Source organism: Eptatretus burgeri, chromosome 3 (assembly GCF_056783735.1).
Source record: "Eptatretus burgeri isolate ZD-2024b chromosome 3, Ebu_testis_v1, whole genome shotgun sequence".
In the NCBI taxonomy this organism is placed as follows: domain Eukaryota; kingdom Metazoa; phylum Chordata; class Myxini; order Myxiniformes; family Myxinidae; genus Eptatretus; species Eptatretus burgeri.
In genome coordinates, this window is record NC_140963.1 from 45,134,742 (window position 1) to 45,149,196 (window position 14,455).

Consider the following 14,455-nt stretch of genomic DNA (forward strand, 5'->3'; position numbering starts at 1 on the left):
AAGCCAGTCTCCAGACCTGAACCCAATAGAAAATCTTTGGAGGGAGCTGAAAGTCTGTGTTGCCCAGCGACAGCCCCGAAACCTGAAGGTTCTGGAGAAGATCTGTATGGAGGGGTGGGCCAAAATCCCTGCTGCAGTCTGTGCAAACCTGGTTAAGAACTATAGGAAACGTCTGATCTCTGTAATTGCAAACAAAGGTTTCTGTACCAAATATTGAGTTCTGTTTTTCTGATGTATCAAATACATATTTCTTGCAATAAAATGCAAATTTATTATTTAAAAATCATACAATGTGATTTTCAGGATTTTCGTTTTAGATTCCGTCTTTCACAGTTGAAGTGTACCTATAATAAAAAATTACAGACCTCTACGTGCTTTGTAAGTGGGAAAACCTGCAAAATCGGCAGTGTATCAAATACTTGTTCTCCCCACTGCATATATATATATATATATATATATATATATATATATATATATATATATATATATATATATATATATATATATATATATATATATATATATATATATATATTGGCCTTATCGCTTTCTCGCTCTGTGTGTGTCTCTTCCCTCTCTATCTATCTATCTGTACATACATACATACATACATCATACATACGTTTTCTTCTTGCATTTACTCATGTTTTATTTTTTACCCTTTTCGAAATTTTTTGTTGGTGCAGTTTGAGTTTATTTTGAATTCAGTTTTATCGTCTGATGTATTCTGGTTGACTTTTCTGAGGTGTATGATTCATTGTAATTTTATGTGTGACCATCACCAAGACACAGTCCTTGTGTTTAACTTGTACTTGGTGTGATAAAGTTCTTCTTCTTCCTCATCTTCTTCCTTTCCCTGTTTGTCTGTGCCACCCATCTGCACAGTTTCTTCTGCTGAGTGATCCATTTCTGTCTATTGCTTTTCGGTGGTCTTTGCATTTTGACATGCCTCTTGTCTACCAATTCCTTTCTGCTTCATTGTTTGGTCATCGACCTCTAATTGTCTGTTTTTGAGCTCTTGAAGGTGAGCCTTGGACTTTAAAATAATTCATTTAATGTCTGCCGTTGGCGTTGTTTTGTCGCACGAGTTGGTTGGCACACAGCAGTTTCTTTCCTAATTGCAGAACAGGCTGTATATGTATACATCTTTATTTTTTAACATAAAAAAACATAATCTTTGGAGCTTGTCTGCAGTGCATGCCTGTTCTTTTTGTTTTCCCAAAATGAAAACAGACATTTTGAATGTTTTTCAATTCATGACCTATGTCTTTTTGTGTATTCAACCACTGATGTGAATGAATAATGAGTGTTTTGTTCCTCCAGCGTCTGTCTAGTTCTCGCATCTTTGTAATTAGCCAAAGTTTAATCAGATTATCCATTCAACACTCTTATTGATTGCATATCAGATCATCTGTCTGATGAGTTTAGTTTTCCTTTGTTGATTTTACGTTTGTTTTGTGCATGGCTTGTAGTCTGAAGACCAGGGTACCAAACTCTGCAGTGGAAAGCAACACCAGTACTTTCCAAGACAAGATCATTCAAGTTTCACTTGAAGGTTTGTACTTCTCATATATCTGCGAGTGGTATTAAAGGCATGATCAATAAAATCCAGGTAATTCACAATAAATTTTTCTTGAATGATGCTTGCTTGTGCAGGAAAGTTTCATTATTTTTGGCATTTCACATGCACAATGATTTCAGCACAATGAAAATCATATTATTGCCTGGAGGAAGCTTGAAACGGCTTCACAAAGCAGACATTTCACAAGCAGGCTTTGCAAAAGAGTCTCAAGAGCCACCGTAGTGCGTCAGTTTTTTTTTTTTTTTTTTGTCCGTTCTAGTAAATCATTTCTTTGGTAGATGAGATGCGTCTTCAGGCAAATGTGGATTTATATGCTGTTTCAAGAAAGGAAATGCGAAAATACTCTTTGGAGGTCTCTGCACTTTGTTGTTTGAAGAAGAAATGTTCATTTCTGGTTTTTATTTTGCAGACAGTGGTAATGAAGATGCTGATTGGCAACCGGAGGTGCTGGCACCCACAAAGCCAAAACAATTGGGTGTGAAGATCAAACACGGCTCTTCACGTAGCAAGGGTCGAGGCCGTGGGGTCATCGCTGTAAAAAAAGACCACAGAAGGTTTTTTTTAATGCCTCCATTCTTTTTTGGTTTTGTTTGTATTGCAAACAAATGAAAATGCAAACAAACTTTTCCCAGGATACGGGATCCCATTTATTGCATCACATTATTTGGGAACAATTTATTTAGTGCTTCATGCAGAAGTGTATTTTGAATCTCTCCATTCTTTCCTGAAGAGTGGCTTGATCTTTATTGTGGTTGCAGTTTAACAATTTAGGTGACATCTCTCTAAACCCTGTTTGTATCAACATTACATAGGAATTATGGATTGATCCAGGAAAGCTGAGCTGGTACCATTGTACACTTCTGATGATGGTTGCCCTGACAGTTTTTATCAATAGGGGGTGCTGTAGACTGGGAAAAAATCTAAATATGAGCATTTTTCTCTTTCTCTCTTTCTCTTTTTCTTGCTCTGTCTGCCACTCTTGCTGTGGCTTTGGCTCTTGCTCTGGCTTTGCCTCTTGCTCTGGCTTTGCCTCTTGCTCTGTCTCTGCCTCTCGCTCTGTCTCTGTCTCTGTCTCTGTCTCTGCCTCTGCCTCTGCCTCTGCCTCTGCCTCTGCCTCTGCCTCTGCCTCTGCCTCTGCCTCTCGCTCTGTCTCTGCCTCTCGCTCTGTCTCTGCCTCTCGCTCTGTCTCTGCCTCTCGCTCTGTCTCTGCCTCTCGCTCTGTCTCTGCCTCTCGCTCTGTCTCTGCCTCTCGCTCTGTCTCTGCCTCTCGCTCTGTCTCTGCCTCTCGCTCCGTCCCTGCCTCTCGCTCCGTCCCTGCCTCTCGCTCCGTCCCTGCCTCTCGCTCCGTCCCTGCCTCTCGCTCCGTCCCTGCCTCTCGCTCCGTCCCTGCCTCTCGCTCCGTCCCTGCCTCTCGCTCCGTCCCTGCCTCTCGCTCCGTCCCTGCCTCTCGCTCCGTCCCTGCCTCTCGCTCCGTCCCTGCCTCTCGCTCCGTCTCTGCCTCTCGCTCCGTCTCTGCCTCTCGCTCCGTCTCTGCCTCTCGCTCCGTCCCTGCCTCTCGCTCCGTCTCTGCCTCTCGCTCCGTCTCTGCCTCTCGCTCCGTCTCTGCCTCTCGCTCCGTCTCTGCCTCTCGCTCCGTCTCTGCCTCTCGCTCCGTCTCTGCCTCTCGCTCCGTCTCTGCCTCTCGCTCCGTCTCTGCCTCTCGCTCCGTCTCTGCCTCTCGCTCCGTCTCTGCCTCTCGCTCCGTCTCTGCCTCTCGCTCCGTCTCTGCCTCTCGCTCCGTCTCTGCCTCTCGCTCCGTCTCTGCCTCTCGCTCCGTCTCTGCCTCTCGCTCCGTCTCTGCCTCTCGCTCCGTCTCTGCCTCTCGCTCCGTCTCTGCCTCTCGCTCCGTCTCTGCCTCTCGCTCCGTCTCTGCCTCTCGCTCTGTCTCTGCCTCTCGCTCTGTCTCTGCCTCTCGCTCCGTCCCTGCCTCTCGCTCCGTCCCTGCCTCTCGCTCCGTCCCTGCCTCTCGCTCCGTCCCTGCCTCTCGCTCCGTCCCTGCCTCTCGCTCCGTCCCTGCCTCTCGCTCCGTCCCTGCCTCTCGCTCCGTCCCTGCCTCTCGCTCCGTCTCTGCCTCTCGCTCCGTCTCTGCCTCTCGCTCCGTCTCTGCCTCTCGCTCCGTCTCTGCCTCTCGCTCCGTCTCTGCCTCTCGCTCCGTCTCTGCCTCTCGCTCCGTCCCTGCCTCTCGCTCCGTCTCTGCCTCTCGCTCCGTCTCTGCCTCTCGCTCCGTCTCTGCCTCTCGCTCCGTCTCTGCCTCTCGCTCCGTCTCTGCCTCTCGCTCCGTCTCTGCCTCTCGCTCCGTCTCTGCCTCTCGCTCCGTCTCTGCCTCTCGCTCCGTCTCTGCCTCTCGCTCCGTCTCTGCCTCTCGCTCCGTCTCTGCCTCTCGCTCCGTCTCTGCCTCTCGCTCCGTCTCTGCCTCTCGCTCCGTCTCTGCCTCTCGCTCCGTCTCTGCCTCTCGCTCCGTCTCTGCCTCTCGCTCCGTCTCTGCCTCTCGCTCCGTCTCTGCCTCTCGCTCCGTCTCTGCCTCTCGCTCCGTCTCTGCCTCTCGCTCCGTCTCTGCCTCTCGCTCCGTCTCTGCCTCTCGCTCCGTCTCTGCCTCTCGCTCCGTCTCTGCCTCTCGCTCTGTCTCTGCCTCTCGCTCTGTCTCTGCCTCTCGCTCCGTCCCTGCCTCTCGCTCCGTCCCTGCCTCTCGCTCCGTCCCTGCCTCTCGCTCCGTCCCTGCCTCTCGCTCCGTCCCTGCCTCTCGCTCCGTCCCTGCCTCTCGCTCCGTCCCTGCCTCTCGCTCCGTCCCTGCCTCTCGCTCCGTCCCTGCCTCTCGCTCCGTCTCTGCCTCTCGCTCCGTCTCTGCCTCTCGCTCCGTCTCTGCCTCTCGCTCCGTCTCTGCCTCTCGCTCCGTCCCTGCCTCTCGCTCCGTCTCTGCCTCTCGCTCCGTCTCTGCCTCTCGCTCCGTCTCTGCCTCTCGCTCCGTCTCTGCCTCTCGCTCCGTCTCTGCCTCTCGCTCCGTCTCTGCCTCTCGCTCCGTCTCTGCCTCTCGCTCCGTCTCTGCCTCTCGCTCCGTCTCTGCCTCTCGCTCCGTCTCTGCCTCTCGCTCCGTCTCTGCCTCTCGCTCCGTCTCTGCCTCTCGCTCCGTCTCTGCCTCTCGCTCCGTCTCTGCCTCTCGCTCCGTCTCTGCCTCTCGCTCCGTCTCTGCCTCTCGCTCCGTCTCTGCCTCTCGCTCCGTCTCTGCCTCTCGCTCCGTCTCTGCCTCTCGCTCCGTCTCTGCCTCTCGCTCCGTCTCTGCCTCTCGCTCCGTCTCTGCCTCTCGCTCCGTCTCTGCCTCTCGCTCCGTCTCTGCCTCTCGCTCCGTCTCTGCCTCTCGCTCCGTCTCTGCCTCTCGCTCCGTCTCTGCCTCTCGCTCCGTCTCTGCCTCTCGCTCCGTCTCTGCCTCTCGCTCCGTCTCTGCCTCTCGCTCCGTCTCTGCCTCTCGCTCCGTCTCTGCCTCTCGCTCCGTCTCTGCCTCTGGCCCCGACTCTCGCTCTGCCTCTGGCCCCGACTCTCGCTCTGCCTCTGGCCCCGACTCTCGCTCTGCCTCTGGCCCCGACTCTCGCTCTGCCTCTGGCCCGACTCTCGCTCTGCCTCTGGCCCCGACTCTCGCTCTGCCTCTGGCCCCGACTCTCGCTCTGCCTCTGGCCCCGACTCTCGCCCTGCCTCTGGCCCCGACTCTCGCCCCGCCTCTGGCCCCGACTCTCGCCCCGCCTCTGGCCCCGACTCTCGCCCCGCCTCTGGCCCCGACTCTCGCCCCGCCTCTCGCCCCGTCTCTGGCCCCGTCTCTGGCCCCGTCTCTCGCCCCGTCTCTGGCCCCGTCTCTGGCCCCGTCTCTGGCCCCGTCTCTGGCCCCGTCTCTCGCCCCGTCTCTGGCCCCGTCTCTGGCCCCGTCTCTGGCCCCGACTCTCGCCCCGTCTCTGGCCCCGACTCTCGCCCCGTCTCTGGCCCCGACTCTCGCCCCTCTGTTTCTGCCACTGGCTCTCTCCATCCGCTGCTCTTGCTCTCCACCTGGCTTTCTGTCCATCTATTTGTGCGCACCCCTTGCGTTTTATTTTCTGGCCCCCAAAAAACAGGCCCAAAAGTTTTTTAAATCCTCTTTTTATCTGCAAGCAATGTCGTTTTTTTTCTGATGGATTAATTGTAATTTCACAAAATATGGTTTGTCATGTTATATTTCTGATGTCTAATGTGCAATTGTTTTTTTGTCAATGCACCTGGTAATCTCTGTAAACTGACCTTTCAGTGAGTGTCTGTTCTTTACGGGGGGGGTTGAGCGATCCTACAGTTTGTGTCCAAGGTCAGGTCAGGTATGGGAGCATGTGGCAGAGCAGTGCATCGCTGCGTCCACTTTGCGCTGGTACTCCAGGAGCCTCCAACTGGCCACCCCCCAAGCAGATGCCTGGCCCATCCCCATCTCCTTGAGATATTGATCAATCTGCTGCAACCACGAGGCACATGGTAGGCCCGTTGGCCTCCTCCATTCACGAGGCTCCCTCGGTGCGAGAATCTAGTGAGCAGGAAAAGGAGCCACATGTCCTTACAGCTGCAGCTGACGCTCCCAGACGATGCAGGTAACAAATCTCATTTGAGTCTCTCTCAGAAACCGCTCGTTGGACACAAAGTCCAACCAGCGAAAGCCAAGGATTCTCCGAAGATACCTGATACCAAAGGAATTAAGTCTCCGTCTCAGATCCCTGGTCAGAGTCAGAGTCCAAGTCTCACATTCATAGATCAAAACACCAAGGACCTGAAGACTCAGACTTTCGTCCTCTGGGCGACGTCTATTGACCTCTGGCTCACAGCCAGCAGAGACATGAATGTCACTGTCGAAGAAAGTGAATCTCTCTGTGACCTCAACATTCTCACCACAAACGGGTACAGACAAGATAGCAGCATCCAACACGTCATTGAAAGCTTGCATCTTGGTTTTGACCCAGGAAACCCGTAATCCCAGTGGCTGCGACCAGTGTGACCACTGCTCATTTTCATAAATGCCAAGGTGAGCCAATGAAAAAAGCCAGAAATTCACAAGGTTTCGGAAAAGCGATGATATTAGAAAACCTATACGCCGAGAAAACCAAGATGCCAAGGTGAACAACGAATAGCCAAGATCTTGTGAAAAAGCCAAGGAGTGGTCACACTGGCTGGGACTCCTCATTCAGAACCTCGAGGGCCCCCAAAAGAATATCCAGAGTCTCTGCAAAGATGACCATATCATCTGCAAAATCAAGGTCAGACAACCTGACATTCCCAAACGATGCACCGCAGCTTGATCTCTCTGACATCATCCCCAGAATCCAGTCCATACAAGTGCTGAAAAGTGTGGGGGCCAGTACACACCCCTGATGAACTCCAGTAACAACTGGAAATAAGTCTGAGATGGTATCACCACATCTCACAGTACTCTCAGTACCAGAGTATCATTCAGACATCAGAGTCATGCAGTTTTGGTGGCACTCCACGAAGACCAAGAACCTTCCAGTGGGCATCCCGATTCACTGCATCAAACATTTTGCAGAGATCAACAGAGGCTCCAAGCAGCCAATGCCAAAACTCTCGTCTTCATTCAGTGAGGACCCGAAGGGCAAGATATGGTCAATCATTGACCTCTTTAGTGGAAAACCTGCCTGCTTTGGGCACTGGTGCTCAAGCAGATGGTGGCGAACCATATCAAGAATGATCCGAGCAAACACCGAGAGCAGCGTCACCCCTCGGTAGTTGTTGCAGTCCTGGCGATCAATCTTCCCTTTCCAGAGGGACAACAAGGCCCCACTTCCAGCCAGTAGGGATGATGTCTTTGTTTCAGGCAGAGCATAGAACTGCATGCAATGACATGAGTACAGCATTTCCACCAGCCTTGAGAAGTTCAGCATAGATGTCACAGATCCCAGGAGCTTCACCCCATTTCAACCGGTTCACCGTAGTCTGTGTTTCCACAAATGAAGGTGGATCGCAGTTGATTGGATTGTCAGTAATAGGGATATTAACACCCCTGACATCCAACTCAACAGCTGGTTGATCAGCTTGGTACTGCTGCTCAAAGTAACCGGCCCATCATGCCTCAACTTCGAACTCTTCTATCAAGAGCCCACCACCCTCCACTCTAACTGCAGAACACCGATAGATGGGCTTAGAGGAGCGCAATGCGTGAATTCCCCTATAAGCAGGATGACAATCGCTTGACCACAGGAGATGCTCTACGCCTTCACAGATTCCTCACACGTAGGACTGCTTGTCCACCCTCAGCATGTTACACCCCAAATACGGTTTTACGCTGCAACTTTCTGAAAATCTCAGTTCTGCTGCATTGATTTTGGTCCTGTGACTGGTCAATGGTATCCAGTGTCCCTTGAGAGACAAAATTATTCTTTGCCCTTTGCTGAGTTCCAAACATCCATCGGCAACATCAAGGATGGTGGTCTTGAAGGCACTCCACAACCCTTCAGGATTCCCCAAAGCACCCAGACCTGCCAAATCTCCACTCATCCTGTTTGCAAACTCCTCAGCTACCCTCTCCTTGAGCTGGCAACATCCAGCCTCAGCTGGGATGGTACCATTATCCTGGATTTAACCTGCAACTTCAGAGTTGCTCCCACAAGCCTGTGGTCGGTATTGAAGATCTGAGCACTCCAATCGACCGGGCCATTCTGGATCATCCGCCAGTGACCATCAACGAGCATGTGGTCAATTTACTTTGCCTCACCACCAGCATTGGAATCCCAATTCCAGCGATGAGCCTGTGGGTGTTGAAACAATGAACCAGCCACCCTAAGTCCATGACTTCTTGCAAAGTCAAGGAACTTAGTGCTTTTGTGCTGTTCTGGTTCGCAGTTCCCGACCCATGGAGACAAACACATGTCTCCCAACCATCCCTATAATTTCCAGTCAATGCATTGAAATCCCCTAACACCAGAAGAATATCTCACCTGTTGCACTAATCAACCACATATTCGAGCGTGGCATATAATGTGTCCTTCACGGTGAGGTCACTCGTCTCAGTTGGAGCATATCCAAATACCAGGGAAACGACCCCCGCGGAGTGTCAAATCCTTGTCTCATAATATGCTCATTGACCGGTGTTACCTCAATTATCATTGGACACAGCTTCAGCAACTTCTTGGGCATGGTAACCATCAGAGCGACAAGACCAATAGTAGATGTAACCACGCACCATGATCTCGCCACTATCAGGTCTCCGAACCTCAGAGAGTGCTGCAATACCGATGTCCAGACGCTTGAGCTCAGATAATAACAGACAGGTGATCATTCTCTCTTAGGGATAGGACATTCCAGACACCCAACTGAAGGGGACCCCCTCGGGTTAACCCAAGGAGACTGCCGTCTGGTGGATGACACCTCAGCACCACCCTGACACACACTACTGCAATCTGACCTGGGGATTTCAATTGTCACCATGCAACTTGGCTGGGTCCAAGACCTTATCATATTCCTCAGAAACCCATCCCTCAAGCTGTAAACCACTTTGGTGAGTTGTTTGACTCAGCACTTTGGGAAGCTGAGCGATTCAGGTATTTCCTTAGTATTACTTGAGAAACAAAAGTGTGAGTCAGTGCATGGCTGTACATGTCTATCCTATTAAAGTGGGTTTACTGAGCACTGTTTGGTGCATATATATGTTGCACGTCATGAAGTGATGGTTGAGCGTGACAGACTTGTGTGTTTGTGTTATCTTAGCATCGTTCATCATACTGCACAGGAAATATTGGCAAACTTGAGATACTATAAGCTTTGTGCTTGGGAGTTGCCAAAATTCTGACAGATGCTCATAAGGAGACCTGTTGGGAAAGTTCAATGCAGTTCTTCCAAAGTTGACTTTCTGCTGAACAGCAATATAACCTCGTTCCATCTTTTTGAATCCACGTCCAAAATTCAGAATTCAAGTGGTATGTCATAAAATCCCCTCCAAAGAAGAAGAATAATAAGTGGAAGAAAATTTTTTTATACCATGAGGTATGCTTGGAAAGGGATGAAAACGCTTGTGGAATGTTCAAAGCTACATACTGATGGACTTCAGACTTCCTGGAGGAATTGTCAATGCTGACCGCTATACCTGTTAAAAAGTACACGTTTCATCTTTTCCAGAGTGAAAAAGTCAAGCAACCATGTTCCTGCAACATGACCTTTCTTGGCCACACACACTGCACATTGAGGAGATTATGTATACAGTCCATACAGTCCCCCCCCCCCACCAATACAGTCCTGGTTTTAGCCTCTTCAGGTTTTGATTTGGTTTGGTCTTTGAAGGGATTGAGGAAGGCACTTCATTGATGTTTTGGAAGCTCTTCATAGTTTAGTTGAGTGCTATTTCATTGCTTCGGCAGGATTTGATGTCATGATAGTAATTGTTAACCCCACACTTTTTTTTGAAAAAAATGAGGATATTTGAATTTGCCGTATCTATCTGTCTACGTCACGCTATCTCCTCCTAAACGGTTGGGCAGAATTCACCAAACTTGGTCATTATGATCATCACATGAAAATGAGGAGGTACCCCCAGGAGTACCTCTGACTGTGACTTCCCCTCTATTCCCACCTCTTGTTTGTCTGTGTGTTGTACCGTCGTCCCAACAGTAAAGACTCCATCTCCATCTCTTTCTCAGACAACATGGACAAACATAAACTATTCATCCTAACTCTCTCTTCCTCATATGTAGCGATTTCAATTGTCACCATTCAACTTGGCTGGGTGTTGGTACCTTTCTCGCCAGGCATGGCACTTCAGCAAAGGACTTCTCTGACTCCATGGGACTGACTCGATCTGTGATCTTTCCAACCTGGATTTTTCCCAATGGCAACTCCTCTCTTCTGGATTTGGTGATGACTAACTTTCCCACAAAAGTCTCCTGCTCTTCCTCTGCTCCAATTGTTTCATTTAATCATTTGCTTGTGAAAGTGAACTCTGACACTGTTGCTGGAGGCATGAGCACATGTCCTAAAATCCTGCTCTGCTGCTCTTGCACAATCTCTATTGGCCCTTTTCACATTATCATTTGCCCTCGGTCATCTTCCATCTCCTTGGAAATAATACAAAATAACTGCATTACATAAATGGAACGGCACTCAGTAGAATCAAAATCATGACCAATTACTGCACCGAAGTCCCAAGAAGGAAGCCAGGCAGAACACACACACACATCCACACACCCACACACCCACACAGCCCCCACATCCCCCCACATACCCGCATCCCCCCACAGGCCCACATCCCCCACAGGCCCACATCCCCCACAGGCTCACATCCCCCCACAGGCTCACATCCCCCACAGGCTCACATCCCCCACAGGCTCACATCCCCCACAGGCTCACATCCCCCCACAGGCCCACATCCCCCACAGGCCCACATCCCCCACAGGCCCACATCCCCCACAGGCCCACATCCCCCACAGGCCCACATCCCCCACAGGCCCACATCCCCCCACAGGCCCACATCCCCCCACAGGCCCACATCCCCCCACAGGCCCACATCCCCCACACGCCCACATCCCCCCACACGCCCACATCCCCCACACGCCCACATCCCCCCACACGCCCACATCCCCCCACACGCCCACATCCCCCACACGCCCACATCCCCCCACACGCCCACATCCCCCACACGCCCACATCCCCCACACGCCCACATCCCCCCACACGCCCACACACACACACACACACACACACACACACACACACACACACACACACACACACACACACACACACACACACACACACACACGCAGATATATTATGCACTAATAAATACTTACAAAAGCTATTTTATTTGAAGTTATAACCTTAACTTATAAGGAATTGACTGATTTCCCAACTGCCTGAATCATCAGCTGGGCACCGTTTTTCATCGAGGTTTCGATCCTTTCAGCCCAGAACCTCTCAAAACGGCGGATCCACAACCCCAGTCGCAGGTCCACATCAGTAGATTACCTACATCAGTAGATCCACAACTTCAGTTGCGTCCAGGCAGTCAATACACAAGAATACAATGAATACACAAGAAACACATAAATATTGCCGAAACAGTACAGTGGATTTTCCACCAAAAGATCATAACAAATCAGTGGGAGAATCACACACCCACACACCCACACACCCACACACCCACACACCCACATCCCCACACCCACACACCCACATCCCCACACCCGCACACCCACACAAACATACACACATCTACACACCTAAACACCCATACACCCACATCCCCACACCCACACACCCACACAAACATACACACATCTACACACCCAAACACCCACACACCCACATCCCCGCACCCACACACCCACATCCCCGCACCCACACATACACCCACACATAAATGCACCCATGCACGTACACATCCACACCTACATACACACCAACACGTACATCCACACACATGCCCACGCCCCCGCGCCCCTGCGCCCACGCCCACACCTACACGCCCACGCCCACACCTACACGCCCACACCTACACGCCCACACCTACACGCCCACACCTACACGCCCACACCTACACGCCCACACCTACACGCCCACACCTACACGCCCACACCTACACGCCCACACCTACACGCCCACACCTACACGCCCACACCTACACGCCCACACCTACACGCCCCCCCCTACACGCCCACACCTACACGCCCACACCTGCACGCCCACACCTACACGCCCACACCTACACGCCCACACCTACACGCCCACACCTACACGCCCACACCTACACGCCCACACCTACACGCCCACACCTACACGCCCACACCTACACGCCCACACCTACACGCCCACACCTACACGCCCACACCTACACACCCACACGCCCACACCCACACGCCCACACCCACACGCCCACACCCACACCTACACACCAACACTTACACATCCACACCTACAAACTCACATGTCATACGTACATACATACATATATAAACACATAAACATGGATATATTATGCCCTGGTAAGTACTTATAAAAGTTATTGTATTTGAAGTTATAACCTTCACTTGTAAACAATTTACTAATTTCCCAACTGCCCGGATCATCAGCTTGGCACCCTTTTTAATCGAGGTTTCGATCCTTTCAGCCCAGAACCTCTCAAAACGGCGGATCCACAACCCCGGTTGTACGTCCTCATCAGTCGACTACACAACATCAATGGCCCACAACCTCAAAGTTGTGTCCAGGCAGTCAGTCAACACAGCAATGCAAAATCCTCATTCAAACTTATTTAATTATTACTTTTAATTGAAGTATTACTACATTTGAATAACTTTAATAATATAATTATATAATATAATTAACCAATAAACACTTTACTTTGTCGACATGTCCATTACACAGCACCTCCATCTCACCATTCAAATCCCAGAAACTACGTGTCCACAAGGACCATATAAATTGGGGAAGACGAACATGCACAGTCAGTTTCCAAAATGTCCATTACAATATCTATACTAAGAGTTTTAAGAAATTTACCATGATTGAATAAGGATTGTCCTATGGTGTTAATGAAAGTGAAATAAACCTTCAATGGGGTTCTCTCCCTAAGTTTATCTGGTAATAAACTCTCTATCCCTCGTATCCGTAAAAATAGAATGAAGCCAAAGCCTATCTTCTTGCTTGCTGGAAAAATCACAAACGAAGAACTTGCAGATCCTATCAACTTTGAGAGTATACTTATTCACCAGAACCTTGCTCCAAAAAGCTTTGATCAAAAATGAGCACGTGTCATATGAACCTGCTAAACTCTGGAGAATATGAACTAAACTTGTTTGGAACTTGACTTCAGAAGAACATAAAAATCATGAAAAACCTTTCCTTCATAAAAACGCATACATTTTGTTTCAGGCTGAACAGCTTACGTTTTTTGTATCCCACTGATAGGCCGGATCTAGATCCGGACCTAAACCAAAATCGAATTGGCTTGTTCTTGTCACCTTCACAACTCATCCGCCTAGTTTTGTCATAACTCATCCACAACATAATGAAATATCATGCTTTACATCGTTTTGGTCCCATCTCTCAATGGTGAAGAAGCATTTAAAAAAAATTCTAGAATCCAGATCCAGATCAGATCTTCACCAAGATAGAATCAATTCATCCTTGTCACACACCCAACCTGTCCATTAAATTTCGTCAGAATCCATCCACAACTTTTTGAGATATCCTGTTCACAGACAGACAGACAGTGATGAAAACATAACCTCCGTCCACCTTTGGAAGCGGAGGTAAATGGTGCAAAAATGGATCCCTTGAACTATTGATGACCTATCAGCTGACTTCTAATCAGCAAGGTCATGGAATCCATCATTGCAGTTGATATGAAATCCTTCCTTTTCTCCAACAACCTAATCTCAGATCACTAATTTGGTTTCAGACCTTGTCACTCTACCTTGGATATGCTGCTTCTCACCATCCAACAATGAATGGAAGCCCTCAACATCAGACATGAAATCGGGACAGTCTCTCTGGACATATCTCGTGCTTTTGTTACACTCTGGCATCCTGCCTTGCCCTCCAAACTCTGCTTATGGCATCCAAGGCCAACTCCACATATGGCTTACTGACTTCCTTTACTTTCAAAGTGAACGTGTGGTTCTCAACGGAATCCTTTCATTTCCTCTCCCTGTCAAGGCTGGAGTGTCCCCAAAGCAGCGTTCTGGGCCCAGTCCTATTCCTGATCTTCATAAATGATCTCTGACTCCTCTTTATATATTTGCTGATGAGTCCACCCTCTGTTGTGACATCCCTCAGCCTTCAGACTCTTCCCTTCTTCAGACCTTGACAAAATCACAAGCTGGTGCTTGATGG

General features: G+C 49.8%; 1 protein-coding gene across 4 annotated transcripts in view; it reads left to right on the forward strand.

Annotated features, from left to right (window-relative positions):
* Window positions 1-14,455, forward strand: part of LOC147029797 (eukaryotic translation initiation factor 4B-like) — a 186,396-nt gene that overhangs the window by 140,769 nt on the left and 31,172 nt on the right. For all 4 annotated transcript variants that reach the window (XM_085873131.1, XM_085873132.1, XM_085873129.1 and 1 more), the window contains exons 13-14: window positions 1,473-1,555; window positions 1,992-2,136. In XM_085873131.1, the coding sequence (XP_085729257.1) occupies window positions 1,473-1,555; window positions 1,992-2,136 (228 nt within the window). The remainder of the gene's footprint in view (window positions 1-1,472; window positions 1,556-1,991; window positions 2,137-14,455) is intronic.